Source organism: Planococcus citri, chromosome 4, assembly GCF_950023065.1.
Source record: "Planococcus citri chromosome 4, ihPlaCitr1.1, whole genome shotgun sequence".
NCBI lineage: Eukaryota > Metazoa > Arthropoda > Insecta > Hemiptera > Pseudococcidae > Planococcus > Planococcus citri.
The window spans coordinates 71,220,568-71,240,136 of NC_088680.1; the positions used below are offsets into that span (position 1 = coordinate 71,220,568).

A 19,569-nucleotide genomic window follows, 5' to 3' on the forward strand; every position below is an offset into this window, starting at 1 on the left:
TTGAAGAAAATTTCATCATTCTGACAAAAAACAGGAATTTTACTTGAATATTGTATTGAATCCTGACTTTTTTGAAAAAAAAGAGGATTTTTTGACAATTTTGCTTGAAAAATGACAAGTTTTGGATAATTTTGATCAAAATTAAGACTTTGCAACAATTTTCGCAAAAAACAGGAATTTTTTGGCAATTTTGATAAAGCATGATTTTTTTGGAAAAAGTGAGGATTTTTTGACATTTTTGACCAAAATTACAACTTTAGACTAATTTTGATGAAAATTTCACCATTCTGACAAAAAACAGGAAGATTGTAATAAAACCTGATTTTTTTGGATTTTTTGACAATTATGCTTGAAAATGAGAATTTTGACAAAAATGACAATTTTTGGATAATTTTGATCAAAATTAAGATTTTGCAACAATTTTTGCAAAAAACAGGAATTTTTTGGCAATTTTGATAAAGCATGTTTTTTTTTGGAAAAAGTGAAGATTTCTTGACAATTTTGACCAAAATTAAGAATTTTATACAATTTTGACAAAAATTACAACTTTAGACTAATTTTGACGAAAATTTTACCATTCTGACAAAAAACAGAAAGATTGTAATAAAACCTGATTTTTTTGAAAAAATTAGGATTTTTTGACAATTTTGCTTGAAAATATGAATTTTGACAAAAATGACAATTTTTGGATAATTTTGATCAAAATTAAGACTTTGCAACAATTTTAGCAAAAAACAGGAATTTTTTGGCAATTTTGATAAAGCACGATTTTTTTGGAAAAAGTGAAGATTTCTTGACAATTTTGACCAAAATTACAACTTTTGAATAATTTTGAAGAAAATTTCATCATTCTGACAAAAAACAGGAATTTTACTTGAATATTGTATTGAATCCTGACTTTTTTGAAAAAAAAGAGGATTTTTTGACAATTTTGCTTGAAAAATGACAAGTTTTGGATAATTTTGATCAAAATTAAGACTTTGCAACAATTTTCGCAAAAAACAGGAATTTTTTGGCAATTTTGATAAAGCATGATTTTTTTGGAAAAAGTGAGGATTTTTTGACATTTTTGACCAAAATTACAACTTTAGACTAATTTTGATGAAAATTTCACCATTCTGACAAAAAACAGGAAGATTGTAATAAAACCTGATTTTTTTGGATTTTTTGACAATTATGCTTGAAAATGAGAATTTTGACAAAAATGACAATTTTTGGATAATTTTGATCAAAATTAAGATTTTGCAACAATTTTTGCAAAAAACAGGAATTTTTTGGCAATTTTGATAAAGCATGTTTTTTTTTGGAAAAAGTGAAGATTTCTTGACAATTTTGACCAAAATTAAGAATTTTATACAATTTTGACAAAAATTACAACTTTAGACTAATTTTGACGAAAATTTTACCATTCTGACAAAAAACAGAAAGATTGTAATAAAACCTGATTTTTTTGAAAAAATTAGGATTTTTTGACAATTTTGCTTGAAAATATGAATTTTGACAAAAATGACAATTTTTGGATAATTTTGATCAAAATTAAGACTTTGCAACAATTTTAGCAAAAAACAGGAATTTTTTGGCAATTTTGATAAAGCACGATTTTTTTGGAAAAAGTGAAGATTTCTTGACAATTTTGACCAAAATTACAACTTTTGAATAATTTTGAAGAAAATTTCATCATTCTGACAAAAAACAGGAATTTTACTTGAATATTGTAATAAATCCTGAATTTTTTGAAAAAAAAGAGGATTTTTTGACAATTTTGCTTGAAAAATAACAAGTTTTGGATAATTTTGATCAAAATTAAGACTTTTCAACAATTTTTGCAAAAAACTGGAATTTTTTGGCAATTTTGATAAAGCATGATTTTTTTGGAAAAAGTGAGGATTTTTTGACATTTTTGACCAAAATTAAGAATTTTATACAATTTTGACAAAAATTACAACTTTATTACAATTTTAGTAAAAATAGAACTTTCTAACATCTATTTAAAGTCATTGGACATCGGATAGAATTTAGGTGGAAATTTCAATTTTCGAAAATTTGCTGGAAGCAGGCTCCAGAACTGCTCAAAACAGTTCGAAATCATTTCCAGTCGAAGAGTGGGGGGGCACTAAATTTCAGCTTTCTACGTCAATTATCAGTGATATTTTTTGATTCATCGTCATTTTTTGGCCCCTACAAATTCAAAAATTCGCAACAATTGGGGAAATGAACTTCATCAATACCTGTGATTGGGACTGGTGACGTATTTTTGCATGCTTTTTCTATCAAGCTTATCAAGTTTTTTTTTGCGCATTCAATTCATGTCATCGATACGATACACCCAATGAGTTATCAAGTGAAAATCACAACATCGAATCAAAACTTTCGATTACACAAGTGAAAGACAGATAGCAGGGGGGACTGATTACATGCAGAGTAGGTTCGGCGAATTCGAGAGCAGATCGAGTTGAATTTTGAAGAGTGCTTCCGAAATGTTTTTGGCATCAGTGCCGACGACGGGCCAAATTCGGCGAATTTTTCGCCAAAAAAGGGCGTGAAAAAAGCTCGACTCGAGTGACACCGAGTCAGAGGAGGACATGGTGGAACATGCACGCGCACGCGAACGCGAACGTTGCGCATAAACGATCGGAAAGATCAGCCGGTTCATTAGTTGCTAGAGAAAGATGGCGAATGGCGAATGGCGAAAAAAATTCTACGAATTATTACACTACATTTGGCGATTCGTACTCGTACTCGTATTTCGCACATGGTGCGGCGTGGCCGCGACGCGGCGCGTTCGACGCGGGTCATCGCACTTCTGCTGCCAAGGTTCTCGCGAATTTTTTTCTTTTTCTTTTCTAGACGATACGTAGACGTACGTAATGTAATTTACTCGCGCTTATGAGCCAGAATAGAAGCGAAGGAGTGCCGATGCCGATATGCCGACCAGGCGACCTATAGAATTATCGCCTGCGCGAGGTACCGCAGCAAAAAAATTCGCGCTCGTACAACCATCATCAGGTAGAGAAGTGTACCTATTTTTAGAGCATTTTTTTTTATCCTCCATCATCATCATCATCGTCGTCATCGCAGTCGAATTTACTTTTATTACAGGTGCGAAGTTACGGGCGAGGTCGGCCCTTGGAAACGCGATCTGATCCGATACCTACGACTACGACGACGACGACCAGTGTAAATGACCGAGATGGTGAAAAATTGAAGCTGCGACCTTGTACGGAGCAGATTTCTATTCCTAGTCCTACGTCTTCGGCATCGTGCCTCGCCGCATGGAACCCGTAAGAATGAGACAGCCATAGCCACCACCGACCAACGAGTTTTTATTCCTACGACGATGACGTCCATCACCCGTACAAACTCGTACATTAGTATTTAGTACCTACGAGATACGAGGTAATGCAGTCCACAAAACATCTTCTCAAAAAAATGACCACTATATCGCTAATACGAGTACAGCCTGTTCTCACTAACTATTACATAATTTCTATTTTCGATTGCGAGGAAATATAGCCACAAAGTTCATCTTTACGCCCGGTTATATCTTTTTGATCGCTTTTCACAACTCATTTCTCAATCCAAAAATGTGATTTTTTTTCACCACATTGTCTCAGGAATCAGCCACATTCTGGGCGCCACTGTGCAAATTTAATAATAGGGACAATCTTTTGAAAGAAATACATCTTTGTGGAATTTTCATGAAAAAACGGCAATTTTTTGGAAAAAGGACATAATTTTGGAATTTTTCACAAAAAACTTAAAAACCACAACTTTTAGTCATTTTGCTAAAGAACGAGATTTTTTTTTCAATTTCTAATAATTATTGATGAAGCTAGAATTTTTGACAATTTTAGCAAAAAAAAAATGCAAAAAATCACCCAAAACGATTTGAAAAAAAAAATACATATTATTAAGATCTCTTTCCTCACTATTAGGATTTTGCGAAAAATCAAAAAATTGACTAAAAAAGCAATTTTTGGCCCCCATTCCCCCAAAATAATTGAGTGAAGAGTCGAAATTTTGGTTAAAATTTGTTCTCATCCAGGTCGACTTTTAGGGCTTACGAGGGAACCTCTTGAGGTGTCCGCATCCGATTTGAACGGGACTGCGATTTTTGGAAAGAGCATGTTCTAAAACCCCCAAATCCAAATTTTCAGCTGCCCAAGTTCATTTTTCGATTTTTGGCGAATTTTTGAAAATCCAAAATTGACTATTTTGGTGATTTATGCTTTTTTTAAAAAGTTCGTACTTGATCAGTAAATATGTTAAAAATATGTCCTAAAACTGATATTAACCCCCCCAAATCCAAATTTCGCCATTTCCAGCCATTCTGGAGCCTCCAGTGCGATTTTTCAATTTCTCCAGAATTTTCAATTTGCTCCAGAAGACGTGAATATGAAGTTGGGCAGCTAAAAATCGAGTTGTGTGTTATACTCGAACTGTTTAACGAATTTATTCACATTTGAGCCGATTCTGGAGGGGACACCTCAAGAGTGGGTTTTTGATCAGCTTTTTTCATAACAAAAATATCAAATTTTTCAAAGGGAGGTCCAAGACAGGCTGGAAATGGCGAAATTCGCTCTCGTGTGGTTAATTAATGACAAAATACAGTAATTCGCACAAATTTCAAAGAAAATTTTCGCAAACGAGAAATTTTTGATTTTTGAATATTTTTATTTTGAAAAAAAGCTGGTCAAAAACCCACTCTTGAGGTGTCCGCTCCAGAATCGGCTCAAATGTGGATAAATTCGTTAAACAGGTCGAGTATAACACACAACTCGATTTTTAGCTGCTCAACAACTTCATATTCACGCCTTCTGGAGCAAATTGAAAATTCTGGAGAAATTGAAAAATCGCACTGGAGGCTCCAAAATGGCTGGAAATGGCGGAACTCGGCCTCAGGGGGTTTGTTGTGTTCGAAATACAGCGATTCGCGCAAATTTCAAAAATTTCTTCGCAAACGGTAGAATTTTGATTTTTTTGGATTTCTTATTATGAAAAAAGCTGGTCAAAAAACCACTCTGGAGGTGTCCCTTCCAAAATCGACTCAAATGTGGATAAACTCATTAGACAGATCGAGTATAACACACAACTCGATTTTTAGCTGCCAAGCTTCATATTCGCGCCTTTTGGAGCAAATTCAAAATTCTGGAGAAATTGAAAAATAGCCCTGGAGGCTCCAGAATGGCTGGAAATGGCAAAATTTATATTTGGGGGGTTAATATCAGCTTTCGGACATATTTTGAACATTTTTACTGATCAAGTACGAACTTTCAAAAAAAGCATAAATCACCAAAATAAGTCAATTTTGGATTTTCAAGAATTCGCCAAAAATCGAAAAATGAACTTGGGCAGCTGAAAATTTGGATTTGGGGGTTTTAGAACATGCTCTTTCCAAAAATCGCGGTCCCGTTCAAATCGGAGACGGACACCTCAAGAGGTTCCCTTTTTAGTTTTGTTTGGGAAGCTTTCAAGGGCTGATTTGACTTACTGGAACCTTTTTCAAAAGCATTTGAAGAAATGATTTTAGCGACCAATTTGATTGAAATTCTGCAATAGCTCTATCTCTAAAGACGAGGAATTCGAAAAATGACCTATTACTTCACGTCGAATTTGTCCTAGATTGAAAATAATCACACCATCTCCACATTACTCGACACCAGTGAGAACTTGGCGAATAATTCAGACCATTCGGCTTAACAGTGACCACTACGACGACGACGTCGACTGGTATTGAATTTCCTCCATAGATAGATACGCTGCAGCAAGCAGTACTGAACCAACCAGCCATTTAGTCAGTTGATCTAACATTGGAAAAATACTGCACCGCAGATTGTTAGTAATTTATATTTATGTCAAATAAATTGCCAGAAACCGATCTCGGCGGAGTCAATTTATTTATAAATCAATTTCGTACCGAGTCTCGTATAGGTCACCGTACTACGGCGAAGGGACCGAGACCAAGACCCGGACCCGGACCCAATGGCCGTTTTTTTTTTTTTTTTCTAATTTATCGGCGAGTTTAAGATACTGTAAGACACCACAGAAGCACAGACGCGCATAAATGTATGTAATTGACGCGCACGAGCTGGCTTCTGGTGCGCGCGTGCGCGGATCTCATAAGTGTCGATAAGACCAGTTGAAAGTTTAAACGATTCGAAACGATTAATTTGCGTGTGCCCCAAAGGTCAATAAATCGCTCGCATGGTTCGCGTTCCCAGTTCTGCGAGTGCAAGACCGAATCGTCGTGCTGGTTAATTACTACTATACGAGTAAGTATATGTATTATTACGGCGCGGTGGAGCGGATTACTATACTTATACACTCTTCGTACGAGTACATATTATGCGACGCAGATTTATTATTCGGCGTTGCCGAAGAATTGCGAGTCTATTCTGCTCCTGCTCCTGCTCCATCCGCGTATTAATTGATCCCTATGTACTCTGACTCCGGCTGCTGCGGTCGCAGCCGAACGCCGATCGATGACCAAGGTGAGATTCACCGGACCCCTCGCTGCGTTCATACAATGTTCTCTTCTCTTAGTTACTCGCTTTTTTATGGCCACTTCTCTGCACCATCAACCATCACATAGCAGACGCAATCCAAATGCAACCGCCAAGGTCATTAAAAAAAATTACAAATTTTCCAACCAGTTCGTCGTCTATCACTCGCTAGTTAATTCAATCAATTTTTTAGCGGGCCATATTAGCGGTTTGCCTGCAGCGCAGCAACGACCACAATGATGATGGTGATGATGATGAGTATAAAAATACTATACGTATTTAGTTACCAGAGTCCACAGTCGAGCTAATCAAACGATTATTTCTCAAAATAACGCTCGGCTCGAAGTGCAACGAGATTTTTCGTTTTTCATCTTTCTGCTCGAAGCCGATAGGCGATCGCCAGACTCGTTCATTAAGTGTCGTGTCAGATTGATCTACGTCGTTCGTCGAGTCGTTAATTTTTATTAGCGCAATTGAACTAGCGCGGTGGGCAAGCAGCTCGACCACTTTTTACCCAAATTGAAAGAAAATTAGACGCTAATTTATGACGTTTGGCAAACTGGTAAATTTTGTTAAATTGAACCAAACGATAATGGCTATTCGATTCCATCAGTAATCAGTATACGAGTATCAGGAGGAGTGCGGCATGCGCCACAGGGCACCGATCGTGTCTCGATTCTTTATTGTGTGATTTTGAGAAATCGTTGATGACGATGACGGCTATCAAGGCCGAAGATTTTCCTCGTGCAAGTCCCAAGAGAGCTCACTTGGCCAGCAGAACAACCGATAAAAACAGGCGTGAAATCCACTATTTTTCATTTTTTTTTTTTTTTAGTGACTTAAGTGACTGAAAAATAGCAAAAAAAGTGACCAAAAATTTGAGAAAAAGTGATCAAAATTTTGAGAAATGAGAGCAAAGTATATAACCTTATGTTAGTCGGGGAGCCCGCATAAGGATCTATTGCACCCCTCCCGTTCGATCCTCCGGGACAACTTTTTTCTTAAAGGAGGAGTCCTATAAGGAACATTTCTAACCCTTGTCCTAAAAAAAGGTGGTCCTACTAATAAAATGGTGACCATTTAGATTGACAGGTCAGCCGAAATCGCAGATTTTGCCTTCTAACATAAAATTTGCACGAAATTTTTCAAACCGAACAAAGGTAGATCGGAAGATCAGGCAAAAATTCATCATCTGTCAAAATTTCAAGTGCTTAAGTGCGTTTTTCGATTTTTGGTGAATTTTTGAAAATCCAATTTAGGCCAAAAATAAGGGAAAAAATCAAAATGTTACCAAATTGACCAAGAAAACTGAAATTTGGCATATACCCTATTTTCGACACGCCAAATCGATTGGAAGCTGTTTCAACCCGTTTTGAGTAGTTCTGGAGCCTCCAGCAGACTTTTGAAACTTGAAATTCCAACAAAATTTCATCAAATGGAATTGGAAAGCCGAAATTCATTCTGCAAACTATTTCATTATGCTACGAAATCAACTGCAGGTGGATTTTCAAGTCGTTATGGAGCCTCCAGCGACTTTTTGAAAATTACTGGAGCCTCCAGTAGATTTTTGAAACTTCAAATGGAGATGAAAAACCGAAATTAATTCTGTAAACTAATTTCAATATGCTACAAGTCGACTGCTGGTGGGTTTAAAGTAGTTTTGGAGCCTCCAGCGACTTTCTGAAAGGTTATTGTACGGCGTTTTTTGGAGAATAGAAATGTCCAAAAAGTAGGTACCTGGAAGCTTCGAAACCATTTGAAACCACCGTGCAGTCGACTTCATATCGTATTGAAATTAGTTTGCGAAGTAAATTTCAGCTAGCTAACTCCATTGGATAAAATGTTGGGGGAATTTCAAGTTTCAAAAATCTGGCGACTCCAGTAATTTTCAAAAAGTCGCTGGAGACTTCAAAACGACTTGAAATCCACCTGCAGTCGACTTCGTAGCGTATTGAAATTAGTTCGCAGAATGAATTTCAGCTTTCTATCTCCATTTTGAGGAAATTTTGAGTTTCAAAAATCTGCTGGAGGCTCCAGAACTGCTCAAAACGGGTTGAAACAGTTTCCAATCGATTTGACGTGTCGAAAATAGGATATATACCAAATTTCAGCTTTCTTGGTCAGTTTGGTAAAATTTTGATTTTTTTCCTCATTTTTGACCTGATTTTCAAAAATTCACCAAAAATCGAAAAACGCACTTTAGCACGTGAAATTCTGACAGGTGATTTTTAAATGATGATTCTGAAGAATTTTCATGAAAAATATTGATCATTCCTAAAATTTTGCACTTTTTTTTTTTACACGACAAATCTTCAAAAAAAAGTGACCACTATCCGGAGGTTTTTGTAACCCAAAGCATCCGGCTAATTAGCTGGAAAAATCCCAGAGGGGGGATCTGACGTAAAAGTTGGAAAAATCTGGCGAAAAAAAACTGAAAAAGTTTCAGTCTCAAGAGCCCCCCCCCCCACGACACATCATAGGAATCGCTCAAATTCACGAGCATATCCGTCAGACAAGGCAAAATAATCGCGTTTTCAAATTCTAGCACCTGATAAGAAGACCATACATAGGAATTCATTTCGAAAACACACACACTCGACAATCGTATACCTATTCTGTAGACTCGAACTCGAGTATCAAAGCTCAACGATACGAAATGAAATAAAACGTCGCAACGTCGAAACACCCTGTATGTACTTCAATCGACACTCGAACATCAGGAAACTTCCACGTATTACTCATACCACAAGTCCAAAGTCAACACCATCACGCTCAAATGGAAACCTATACGTATAGGAAAGAAATACCTACCTATCGTGTTGGTGTTGGTGGGTTTTCGGCGGACTTACGCAATTTCCGGTGATATGATAAGTCTACGATGACGTATTCACTATTCACTTTCGAGTATTGTCTAATTTCATTCGAATCCTGTTGAGAAAAACCGACGTCACAGTCGTCGTCTATCAATATTTTCATCGGCACTGTCAACCTCACATCTCAACACCGAACACATCGTAATTATTGTGTAGATGTACCATGCTATTTGAATCCTGATCACGGTGGTCGGCGAACGGCGACCAATAGCAATAACCACCTGTATTATAGTTTTTAATCAGCGACTTGCAAATTTTTCAATGTAATCCTCACGAGACCGCGATAAGAAAACACTCGAATGCAACGCTGCCAAGTGCCAACGTCTGGCCATTCTTTTTTCGTAATTCTTTTCACTTCTTATCAATCGATATCGGCGATTATGTCCGGTGGTGACGACGACGATGGTGGCGGTGACGGCGGCGGTGTTCTAAGTAACGCGATATCACTACTGTTTTCTTTCTTCGCAATCATTAACATGTGTAGGTATTGTGTATGTGTACCTATTTTTTTAATTCTTCAATTAAAATTTCGATAACGAGCACGCCCCATCGAATGAGGTGCCCTACAACTTGGTCTTCCATTGTTATGACTCTGCACAACGAACGCAGTCTAAACAATTATTCGTCTCTAAGTGATCGCCGCCGCCGCATCCCTGGCTAGGCACTTCAACGCTGGCATTGGCACCCTCATCGAGAGTGAACCAAAAGACCACAACACCATTACCAGGCACGAACCGTCAGGTTTTCAATCAACAATAGCTAAAGTTGGCTTGGAAATTCATTTTTATCGTATCATCTTAGACGAGCTGTGCTCCGCCATTCATCTTCATCGCAATCAATACAATCAGTATTCGCACTTTACTGATAACTTCAAATCTGTTCTTTCACAACCACGGCCACAGCAGTGCTGATAACCTTTGTGAACCGCCGAAATTACAAGTGTACATACATTTCAACATGTTGTCGGAGGTCCTATCGAAGGAGGACGTTGACCCCGATGTCAAGAAATCTGGTAGCTGGCTGGATTCAGACCAAGGGTTTCGATTTCATAGTAACATAAGTAGAAAAAGCTTCCACATCAGACCCAGATATTTTCTCACTGATGCCCACGAGTTCGCCATTACAAGTTTCTTCAGTGAGGTAAATAAAAGCAGCCTTTTTTCAGTAAAGTGGACCTTTTCAATTTCAATAAAGGGCAGAGCTTTTGTCAAAAAAGTGAGATTTGGAAGCAACTTTAGGGGAAAAATTGAGACTTTTTGAAATTTTTAAGCAAAAAACGACAATTTTCAGTAATTTTCAGCAAAACGTGAAACTTTTTGGCAATTTTTAGTGTTTCTAGGAAAAAGTAAAATTTTTGAAAAATTTGGTAAAAAACGAAAATTTTCATCGATTTTTACAAAAAACGAGATTTTTTACAAATTTTTGACAAAAGGCAAAGGGTATTCTCGGATAAGGTAGGTGAAATGCCCCTATCCTCGGATTTTTGATTTCTTGATTGAACATTGTTGGGTACCTCTAAAAAAAATTGTAGACCCAAAAATTTGCCCCCACCCCTCCCCCTTGTCCACAATGACGAAAAAACACGTTTTTCGTAAAAAAAAAATCGCACTTCAATGAGTTTTGAATAAAAAATTTCGATTTTACCCAAAATATGTACAGGAAGCATGGGTCTATCCACATGAATTTTTTAGAAATTTTTCGGTCCCGGGGGGGGGGGGATATTAACAAAAGAAAATTTGAAACCGCCATATCTCCGAACCTAATTCTTGTGCCCAACATTTTTTTTCTTCTGAAAATATGTTCAGGTAAGTATGTACTATTTTTGGAAATTTTTTCAAATTTTTTCTCCAGGTGGGTCATCTTCAAAAACTCAAAAAACTCTTCAAAATGTGCTTTTTGTGTCATAATAGCACCGCCAATTTCAAAAATACTCGTAATGAAATTCTGAAGCTTTGCACGTGAACCTTGAAAAACTGTAGAAGATGCAACAATTCCTCTAAAAGCTCATTTTGGGCCCATGGGCACCTTCCCACCCAATTTTGGGTCTGAAAAATGTTGGCAATATGGGTGTCGTTTTCATATAAATCGAACCCCCTGAACACGAATATGAAGTTGAATTTACAGTCGGATCCTTCCAAGGGCCCCATTTGGCGAGTACAGTGCCCCAAAATTGAGTTTGTGGGGTGGGGGGGGGGCAAATTTTTGGGTCTACAATTTTTTTTAGAGGTACCCAACAAAGTTCAATCAAAAAATCAAAAATCCGAGGACAGGGGCATTTGACAATTTTAGCAAAGCAAGGCTTTTTTGCAGTGTTTGGTAACAAAGTGAGATTATTGAGAAATTTTTGAAAAAAATTAGGCATTATACTGTGTATTCAAAGGCAAACGAGGATCGATTTGCAGCATTTTCTGCCAAATCACATAAATAAGCTGATTCGAATTCGAATATTTCTCGAAATTTTACCCAATCCTGATACTGGAAGTATCTTCAGTACAGTCTGCCTATTCTACCTGGTATAAAAATCTACTTCCTAAGATTATTTCGGAATATTATGAATAAAGTGTCTCGAGCTTAACCCGCAAACACGAGTAAAAAATTGACAAGTTTAAAATATTATTTCCGCGTTTATACGATCAATATTAAAAGGGGTAAGATGACGCAAACAATGTTCTATTCGTGTGCGTAAATTTCTTATGGTAAATGAGCTGGAAAAAAAGGAAGAAAGTTGAAAAAATTATTCCAAAAATCGATAAGAAAATCGTCGAACAGACTCTCCAAGACCTAACCACTCATTTTTGAGGTGAATTTTAAGGCAATGTTTGATGGATATCGTTCCAGAAGACCATTCATCTGATAATATCTTGAGTAACCATCACAACATTCACAACCAATAATTGATAAGAAGATCATCGAATGAATCATCCATTTAAACTCGTTAAATCAGTGATTTCGGCACGACTTGCTCTTCGATCACTAATCATTGTGACAAAATCAACGACAAGAGTATAGAATAAATTAAAACGAATGATTATTTTTTTTTCGATTTGTCAATGACTCGAATTCGTACCTATTATTATAAATTGATCAAATAGCAATCTAGATCAATAAAAGCCATCATTTATCCTCATCTTATACATAATTGGCAAGCGTTTTATATAGGATAACTTATTGAAAATATCCCACCGGATCGTATCGATAATAATATAATGGATCAAGCAAACCCCGAATGCAATGGCAGCAGTGAAAGCTTATAATCAATCGTTTCGCACATCTTGTTCATCTTCTCCAGTCCTCAGAGTGTGGTTATACACACAAAAATTTTATTAACATGCTCAAACTGTCCAATTCCATCCTTACCGAAGTGAGGATGATGAACAGTTCCCTATACGAGTATGTTGTATAGATGAATCCCGCAATATATAGTTTAGCATATATCTTAAGGATGGTAACACTACATGGAATCACATGCAATGGGTTCAAAATTCGGCAATCAGCATGCTTAATAGCCCCATACATATCTGATGAGGAGCCCCATATATTTGCTCGGATGCTTCGCTTATTCTCTCGTGTTTTAAAAATACGAGTAACCCAAAAAAATTAATTTTAAAGTAAAAAAAAAATCAGGCGGTATTAAGATGCCGAGCGCAGGTGCCACAAATCCCATTTCATTCGGTGGCACAAGCGCGTCGCGTCCCAAATTGTAGTAAAAAAAAAATAGCAGGTAGTAATTTTTAAAAGAAAACAAAATCGTAATAAGGTGTACCTGATCCCCCGCCCCAATGGATTCTTCGTCTCTATTAATGTGTACACCCTGCGCTATATGGAGCGATTGGCTGTCCATAGCTACTAGCACAGTGCACGTCTTGTAATCCAGACCTAAACAGGTAAAAATATTTCGTGTGTATATACGTAATTTATTATGGTAAATATAGCGAATCGACGCCAACGACGTCGTGTCGCGTCACGTCCGATTGTTACTCACTGCCCCCCCCCCCAGCCCAACCCAACCCATCCCAGCCTCACACTGATGGCTGCTTCTGCGGCGCTTCCATCGTGTTAAGTGCACGACTTGTCATGTCACACTAACCGATATACGAGTATGTACCTTTCTTTACCTATACACACAAGTACGTATGAGAAGAGTAATGTACCTACGTCTACGAATGAGTAAAATTTTGGCCCCGATTCAATGCAATGTAACAACCAACACACCGACCAGCACGTTTCTCTCAAGCTTCCCAATCCGAATCTCAATCCGAATCCCCTTTCGCCTGCGACCGCCAGTGAAATCATACATAATCATTCGAGATGCAGTTGCAGTTGCAGCTGCAGCTGCATACGTCGTCGCTGATAAATCTTCAAGCGCCATTTTGGCATTTTCTTCTCTCTCTTGTAGCGCAATACCTACGTCGCCACATCGCTCGCCTGGGTCGTGCTGTACTACCATGTACCTTTCCACCTTTCTTTATACATACGTACGTACAAGCGTTAGAAAATTGATCGGCTTATAGTAGTACGCGAGTCAACCGCGACAAAGATATCCATTAATCATCTGCAGAATGACAATCTCGCCCCTCGCCTTGGCATCTATGTAGTTTGCGCCCAATTCCACCCTTTGCTTTTGGAGCGTCGTTCGCGTTCGTTCGCCTTCAGCAGTTTCTCGCACACCCTATTCAACGTTTGAGCCGAATCGCCGAGGCAAAAACCCATCAGCGCCAGTGAAAAATTTGTCAGTCGGTTGTGCACTCACTCGCTCGCTGCCTCTTCTCTCCTCTACCTCATTGTACCGTATGGTAAAGGCTACGCATTATCTAAACGCAGGTATTACGCAACGATTCTTCAAACGTGAAGCACGATCGATTGATTTAATGACACCTCCGCTCAGCTCACAGCTCAGTCCTCTCCTCCTCCCCTCCCCCACCTCTTGCTCTCTTCGGCAACTATTTCTACTTGGTCTCTTTGTATACTACGCGATACCGGAACGGGATTACGGATTACTTTTTTGACAGGGCGAGATTGAACAGCTTTACTCGTAGTATCCGGCTTTATCCGACGTTGCTGCTTTGCCCTCACCCGCCAAACCATACGATTTACCGCGCGATAAGCGTGGATTACCGAAGGCCGACCGCGACATTCCTGAATATGGTTTTCTTTTTTGAAATTCTTGGGCAATCCTTCTCGAAAGAACACGAATAAGTGACATTCGAACAGAATCGAGTTTTCTATCACCGGTATAAAATTGGGATTTCCAAAACAATACTCGATTCAAAATGGAGTATGATCAAAAAATCGATCTTTTGCAAACATCCGAATGCTTTTGATATTATTTTTGTTTCTGCCAAATTTGCCCAAGTGAGTGTGTCCATTTTTGTCAAAATTAAAATTATCAAAGGGCCAATTTTTTCCAAAATTGTCGAACAATCCTCTTATTGCCAAGTGCTTTTGTCAAAATTGTCAAAAATTTTCCGTTTTTTGTCAAAATTGTCAGCGAGTAATTTTTCTGATAGAATCATATGGTCGTAATTTTTGCCAAAATTGATCAGAAATTTTCATTTTTTTGCAAAAACGTCCAAAAAGCATTGATTTTTGTCTCGCATGCCAAAAAAGTTCTCTTTTTGTTTCGAAGTTTGCCAAACAAAAGTTCACCCCTATTTTCGACCCTCGAAATCCATTGAAAACGGTTTCGAATCATTTTGAGCAGTTCTGGAGCCTCCAGCAGGTTTTTCGATATTGAATTTTCCAAAAAATTTTACCCATTGAAGTTGGTAAAACGTTGAAATTTATTTGATACCCTAATTTTAATATACTGAGTCAATTTAGGGTGATTCAGGTCCCTCTGGAGCCTCCAGACAAAATTTTGGAATTCCAGATTTTTAGAAAATTTTACAAAAATTGTCCAAAATTAAGTCTCGCGTGTATTTTTTACCCTCTGAATGGATTGAAAATTGTTTCAAAGCTAGTTCTGGAGCCTCCAGCACACCAGCAGATTTTTCAATATTGAATTTTCCAAAAAATTGTATCCAATAAAGTTGGTAAAACGTTTAAATTTATTTGATACCCTAATTTCAACATACTGAGTCAATTTAGGGTGATTCAGGTCCCTCTGGAGCCTCCAGACAAAATTTTGAAATTCCAGATTTTCAGAAAATTTTACAAAAACTGTCCAAAATTAAGTCTTGCGTGTATTTTTTACCCTCTGAATGGATTGTAAATTATTTCAAAGCTAGTTCTGGAACCTCCAGCACACCAGCAGATTTTTCAAAAAAAATTTATCCAATAAAGTTGGTAAAACGTTTAAATTTATTTGATACCCTAATTTCAACATACTGAGTTAATTTAGGATGATTCAAGCCCCTCTGGAGCCTCCAGACAAAATTTTGGAATTCCAGATTTTTAAAAAATTTCACAAAAACTGTCCAAAATTAAGTCTTGCGTGTATTTTTTACCCTCTGAATGGATTAGAAATTGTTTCAAAGCTAGTTCTGGAGCCTCCAGCAGATTCATTTTACACCCAAATTTCAAAAGGCTGGAACGATTGAGGTGGTTTCAAATTGTTCTGGAGCCCTGGCCAAATTTTGGAAATCCCAGATTTCCAAAAAATATCACAAAACCTGTCCAAATCAACTTCAGGATGTATTTTCGACCCCCCCCCCCAATGATTAGAAACGGGATCGAACCGTATTCGGCAGTTCTGGAGCCTCCAGCAGATTTTTTAAAGTTGAAATTTCCACAAAAGTTTACCCAATTAAGTTGAAAAAGGTGTTGAGGAAATTTTAGCTTCCTGATTTCAATGGGTTACATTTTGTGGAAATTCAACATTCAAAAATCCGCTGGGGACTCCAGAACTGCTCAAAATAGTTCAAAACCATTTCCGTCTGATTTGACGTGTTAAAAATAGTGCACGTGCCAAATTTCAGGTTTCCGAGTCAATTTGGTAATTTTTAATTTTTTTCACGTTTTCGACCATTTGGTTTTTAAAAACCTGGTGATTTATTTGGGCATAATCTTTCACTTGAGCTTAGAACGGTTCAAAAAAATTCCGCCAGTTGGGATAGCTCTCTTGAAAAAAAAAAATTTCAAATTTGATCATTTAAAACGGTCGATTCCAGAAAAATGGAAAATTACAAGAATTTAAAATTATTCCAGAAACGAATTAATTTTTTCCAGCGCAAAATAACGCGTAATTTCGCTATAATTTGCAAAAAGAAATTACAAAAATAGGTAAATAATTTAGACTCCCGTTATTCGAAATATTACAACGTATTTCAACAAGTTCGCAACATTAGGAATATAGAATAACGTTTGTTTGGCGAGAAAGGAAAAGCAGCAAGGGCACTTTTACTCTTCGTAGTATTTTTCTTCTTCCTTTTTTTTTCCAATACTTGCAAGATTTACTTGATCATCAATTCCATTATTAAACGACATAATATACGAGCGAATTCTTCAATTACGCGAACGTCGTGAATTTCCATACCAACACACGTTACGAACATTCGCATATAAAAATCATTACCAACGCATTGTTCGTGGTAATTCCATCGCTTCGATAACCTCTCGCGTACTCGAGAGCCATTTTTTCCCTCCATAAATCACTTGAAATTTCGTAACTCGAGTCTCTCAAGTTTTAACACCGACGAAAAGCACAAAAAAAATTTTTAAAAAGGGAGTAGCAAACGAGGAAATAAAAAATTATACGTCGTTATCGTGAAATTATATAGTCTAATCTTCATATCGCGATTAAAATCCGTCGTAAAATACGCATCTTGAAAAAAAAAAAACCTAATCAATCTTTCAATGACTATTTAATGCGCAGAATAATTGCCCCACAATCATTTAGCCCAAAGCAACCTACATAAGACTTAGAATTTTCTCTATATTTTAGACCCGCACAGATGAAAAATGAGGAGTAAAATGCGTAATTTATATTCTCGCGTTTTCCCTCATCTCATAGTAGCTCTTTGAGGCTCTCTTGCTTTTTAGTTTTCTCTGCTCTCAGTCTCATCCGACGACGACGACGGTATCGCGTAATCGTGTATTCTCTAAACTACATACAAGTACGAGTACACTCGTATGTAACCTTCTATGCAAATAAAGTTTTTCTTGTTCGCTGACATTACAATTAAGTGTACACTACGTACGAGTACGTGTACATTACATATACCACCAGCGTTGCGTTATAAATATAGACGAACAATTGATCGTTAATGAAGTTCTCCAATATTATGTGAACGACATAATAATTGAAAAAAATAATAAATAAATAAAAAAATACGAGTAACAGCCGACTGTGCGACTGATAGTGAGACTTGTGTGCGTGTATAGTGCGAAAATTTCCTCTAGCAGCCCAGTTATTGCGCCAAAAAACACATAATAATGAAAATACATACAGTCGACTCCCAATTATTCGACCTGTTCCGGGGAAGGGGGGGAGCCAGATCGGATAACCCGAAACGAATGTTTTTAGTGTAGGAAATGACGTGTATGAACGTGAGAAAATAATTTTTCATCTCGAAAAATCAAAATTTGGCTCAAAACAGGACCAATCGAATTAAAAAACGATGACCGGATACCAAATACCTACCCACCCCCAGTAATAATTTATAAAAATAAATAAGGTCGATTTCGAGAAAAACTATACGCTGTTTCAAGTGAAAAAATTCAGAAATTTGGATTATCCGACCTCGTCGAATCGGATAACACGAAAGTAAGGTCGGATGAATTCGTACTACAGGATAAGCCGAAAGTCGAATAATTCAGAGAGTCTACTGTATTGAGAGTATTCGCAAGTATGTACCTTTGGAAGAGTCGTCGTATCCGATGTGTTTGATCGTATCGCGTACTACTTTTTGATAATCGATGTTGGCTTTCGATGTGATCTCACCACACAACAGAATCATTCCGGTTTTTGTGACGGTTTCTGAAATACAGACAAGAAAAACATAATTATAACTCATTAGATGAAAATTAGCTATTCGAATTATTTCATAAGATACTCGCAACCACATTGAACAAATCGTTAAAAAATAAAAACCAGAATTCAAATTTCCTTACAATTTCTGACGATTACGAGCTGGAGCTGTTTAGAAAGACGCGGAAGAAGTGGTAACGATGAGATTAGGGGTGTCGAAAAACTATAATATTCTTGAAAACCAAGTCATAAAATGGGGTTGTTTTTTTTTCAAAAATAAGGCTTAAGTATGCTCAATTTTTTTTAAAAAAGTAACATTTTGATACCCAAAAAATAACAAAAAAAGTTACGAAACTTTAGCAAAACATATTAATGTAGAAAACACAACATTTAAAAAAATTTAAAAACAGATCAACCTTTCAAAATTAAAAACCAGAAAATTTCAAAATTTTTAATGAAAAAGCAACACTTTTCAGCAATTTTTCGCAACAAAGTAAAAATTTTTACAGTTTTTGGCAAAAACAAAAAGAATTGTTGGCAAAACTTTGACAATCTTATCAGTTATCAACAGGAAGGGGTTTTTTGGGGACAATTTATGGAAAAAAGTAGAACTTTTGGAATTTATTTTTTTGCAAAAAAAAAAACAATTTTTAGTGATTTTGTTGAAAAAGCGAGAATTTTTGGGAAATTCTTTCCCAAAAAACCACAACTTGAGCAATTTTACTAAAAAACAAGATTTTTTTCAATTTTTGAAGAGTCGAAAATTTTAGAAAATTTTTGGTGGAAAGCATTTTTGCAGTTTTTTGTAAAAAAAAAAAAAAAAAAAAAAGGCAAAAAGCGATACTTTGATAAGCTAAAAAAAAGAAAGGTCTCTTTTGGAATTCATTTTTTTGCAAAAAAAAAAACAACAATTTTTACCAACTTTGTTGGAAAAGACAGTTTTACCAAAAAATAGGATTTGTTAGCAGTTGTTGGCAAAAAAATGATACTTTTTGCAATGAATGTTGAAAAGGCGTTTTTTTTTCTTTACAATATTTTGGCCAAAAAGCGAGACTTTTGGGAAATTTCTAGAAAAAAAATTCAACTCTGGAATTTTTAGCAAGCAATGAGGCCATTAAGCAATTTATTTTTGGCAGAAATCGTGACTTCGATGATTTTAGCAAAAAGAAGAGCATTTCATGAAAAAATTGTACCAAAAATGACAATCCAACTCAAAAATTCCCCCTTCCCCCTTCTAAATATTAATTCTCGAAAATTTATCAATAGAATTACCCTCCTTCCCCCT

General features: G+C 36.7%; 1 protein-coding gene across 2 annotated transcripts in view; it reads right to left on the minus strand.

Annotated features, from left to right (window-relative positions):
- The window catches only part of Sam-S (S-adenosylmethionine Synthetase), a 60,538-nt gene that overhangs the window by 28,375 nt on the left and 12,594 nt on the right, over window positions 1-19,569 (minus strand). The window contains exons 3-4 of one of the 2 annotated variants that reach the window (XM_065364492.1): window positions 18,171-18,293; window positions 13,140-13,252 (exon numbers count right to left, since the gene is read on the minus strand). In XM_065364492.1, coding sequence (XP_065220564.1) covers window positions 13,140-13,252; window positions 18,171-18,293 — 236 coding nt within the window. The remainder of the gene's footprint in view (window positions 1-13,139; window positions 13,253-18,170; window positions 18,294-19,569) is intronic. The other variant, XM_065364491.1, reaches the window with a different exon arrangement.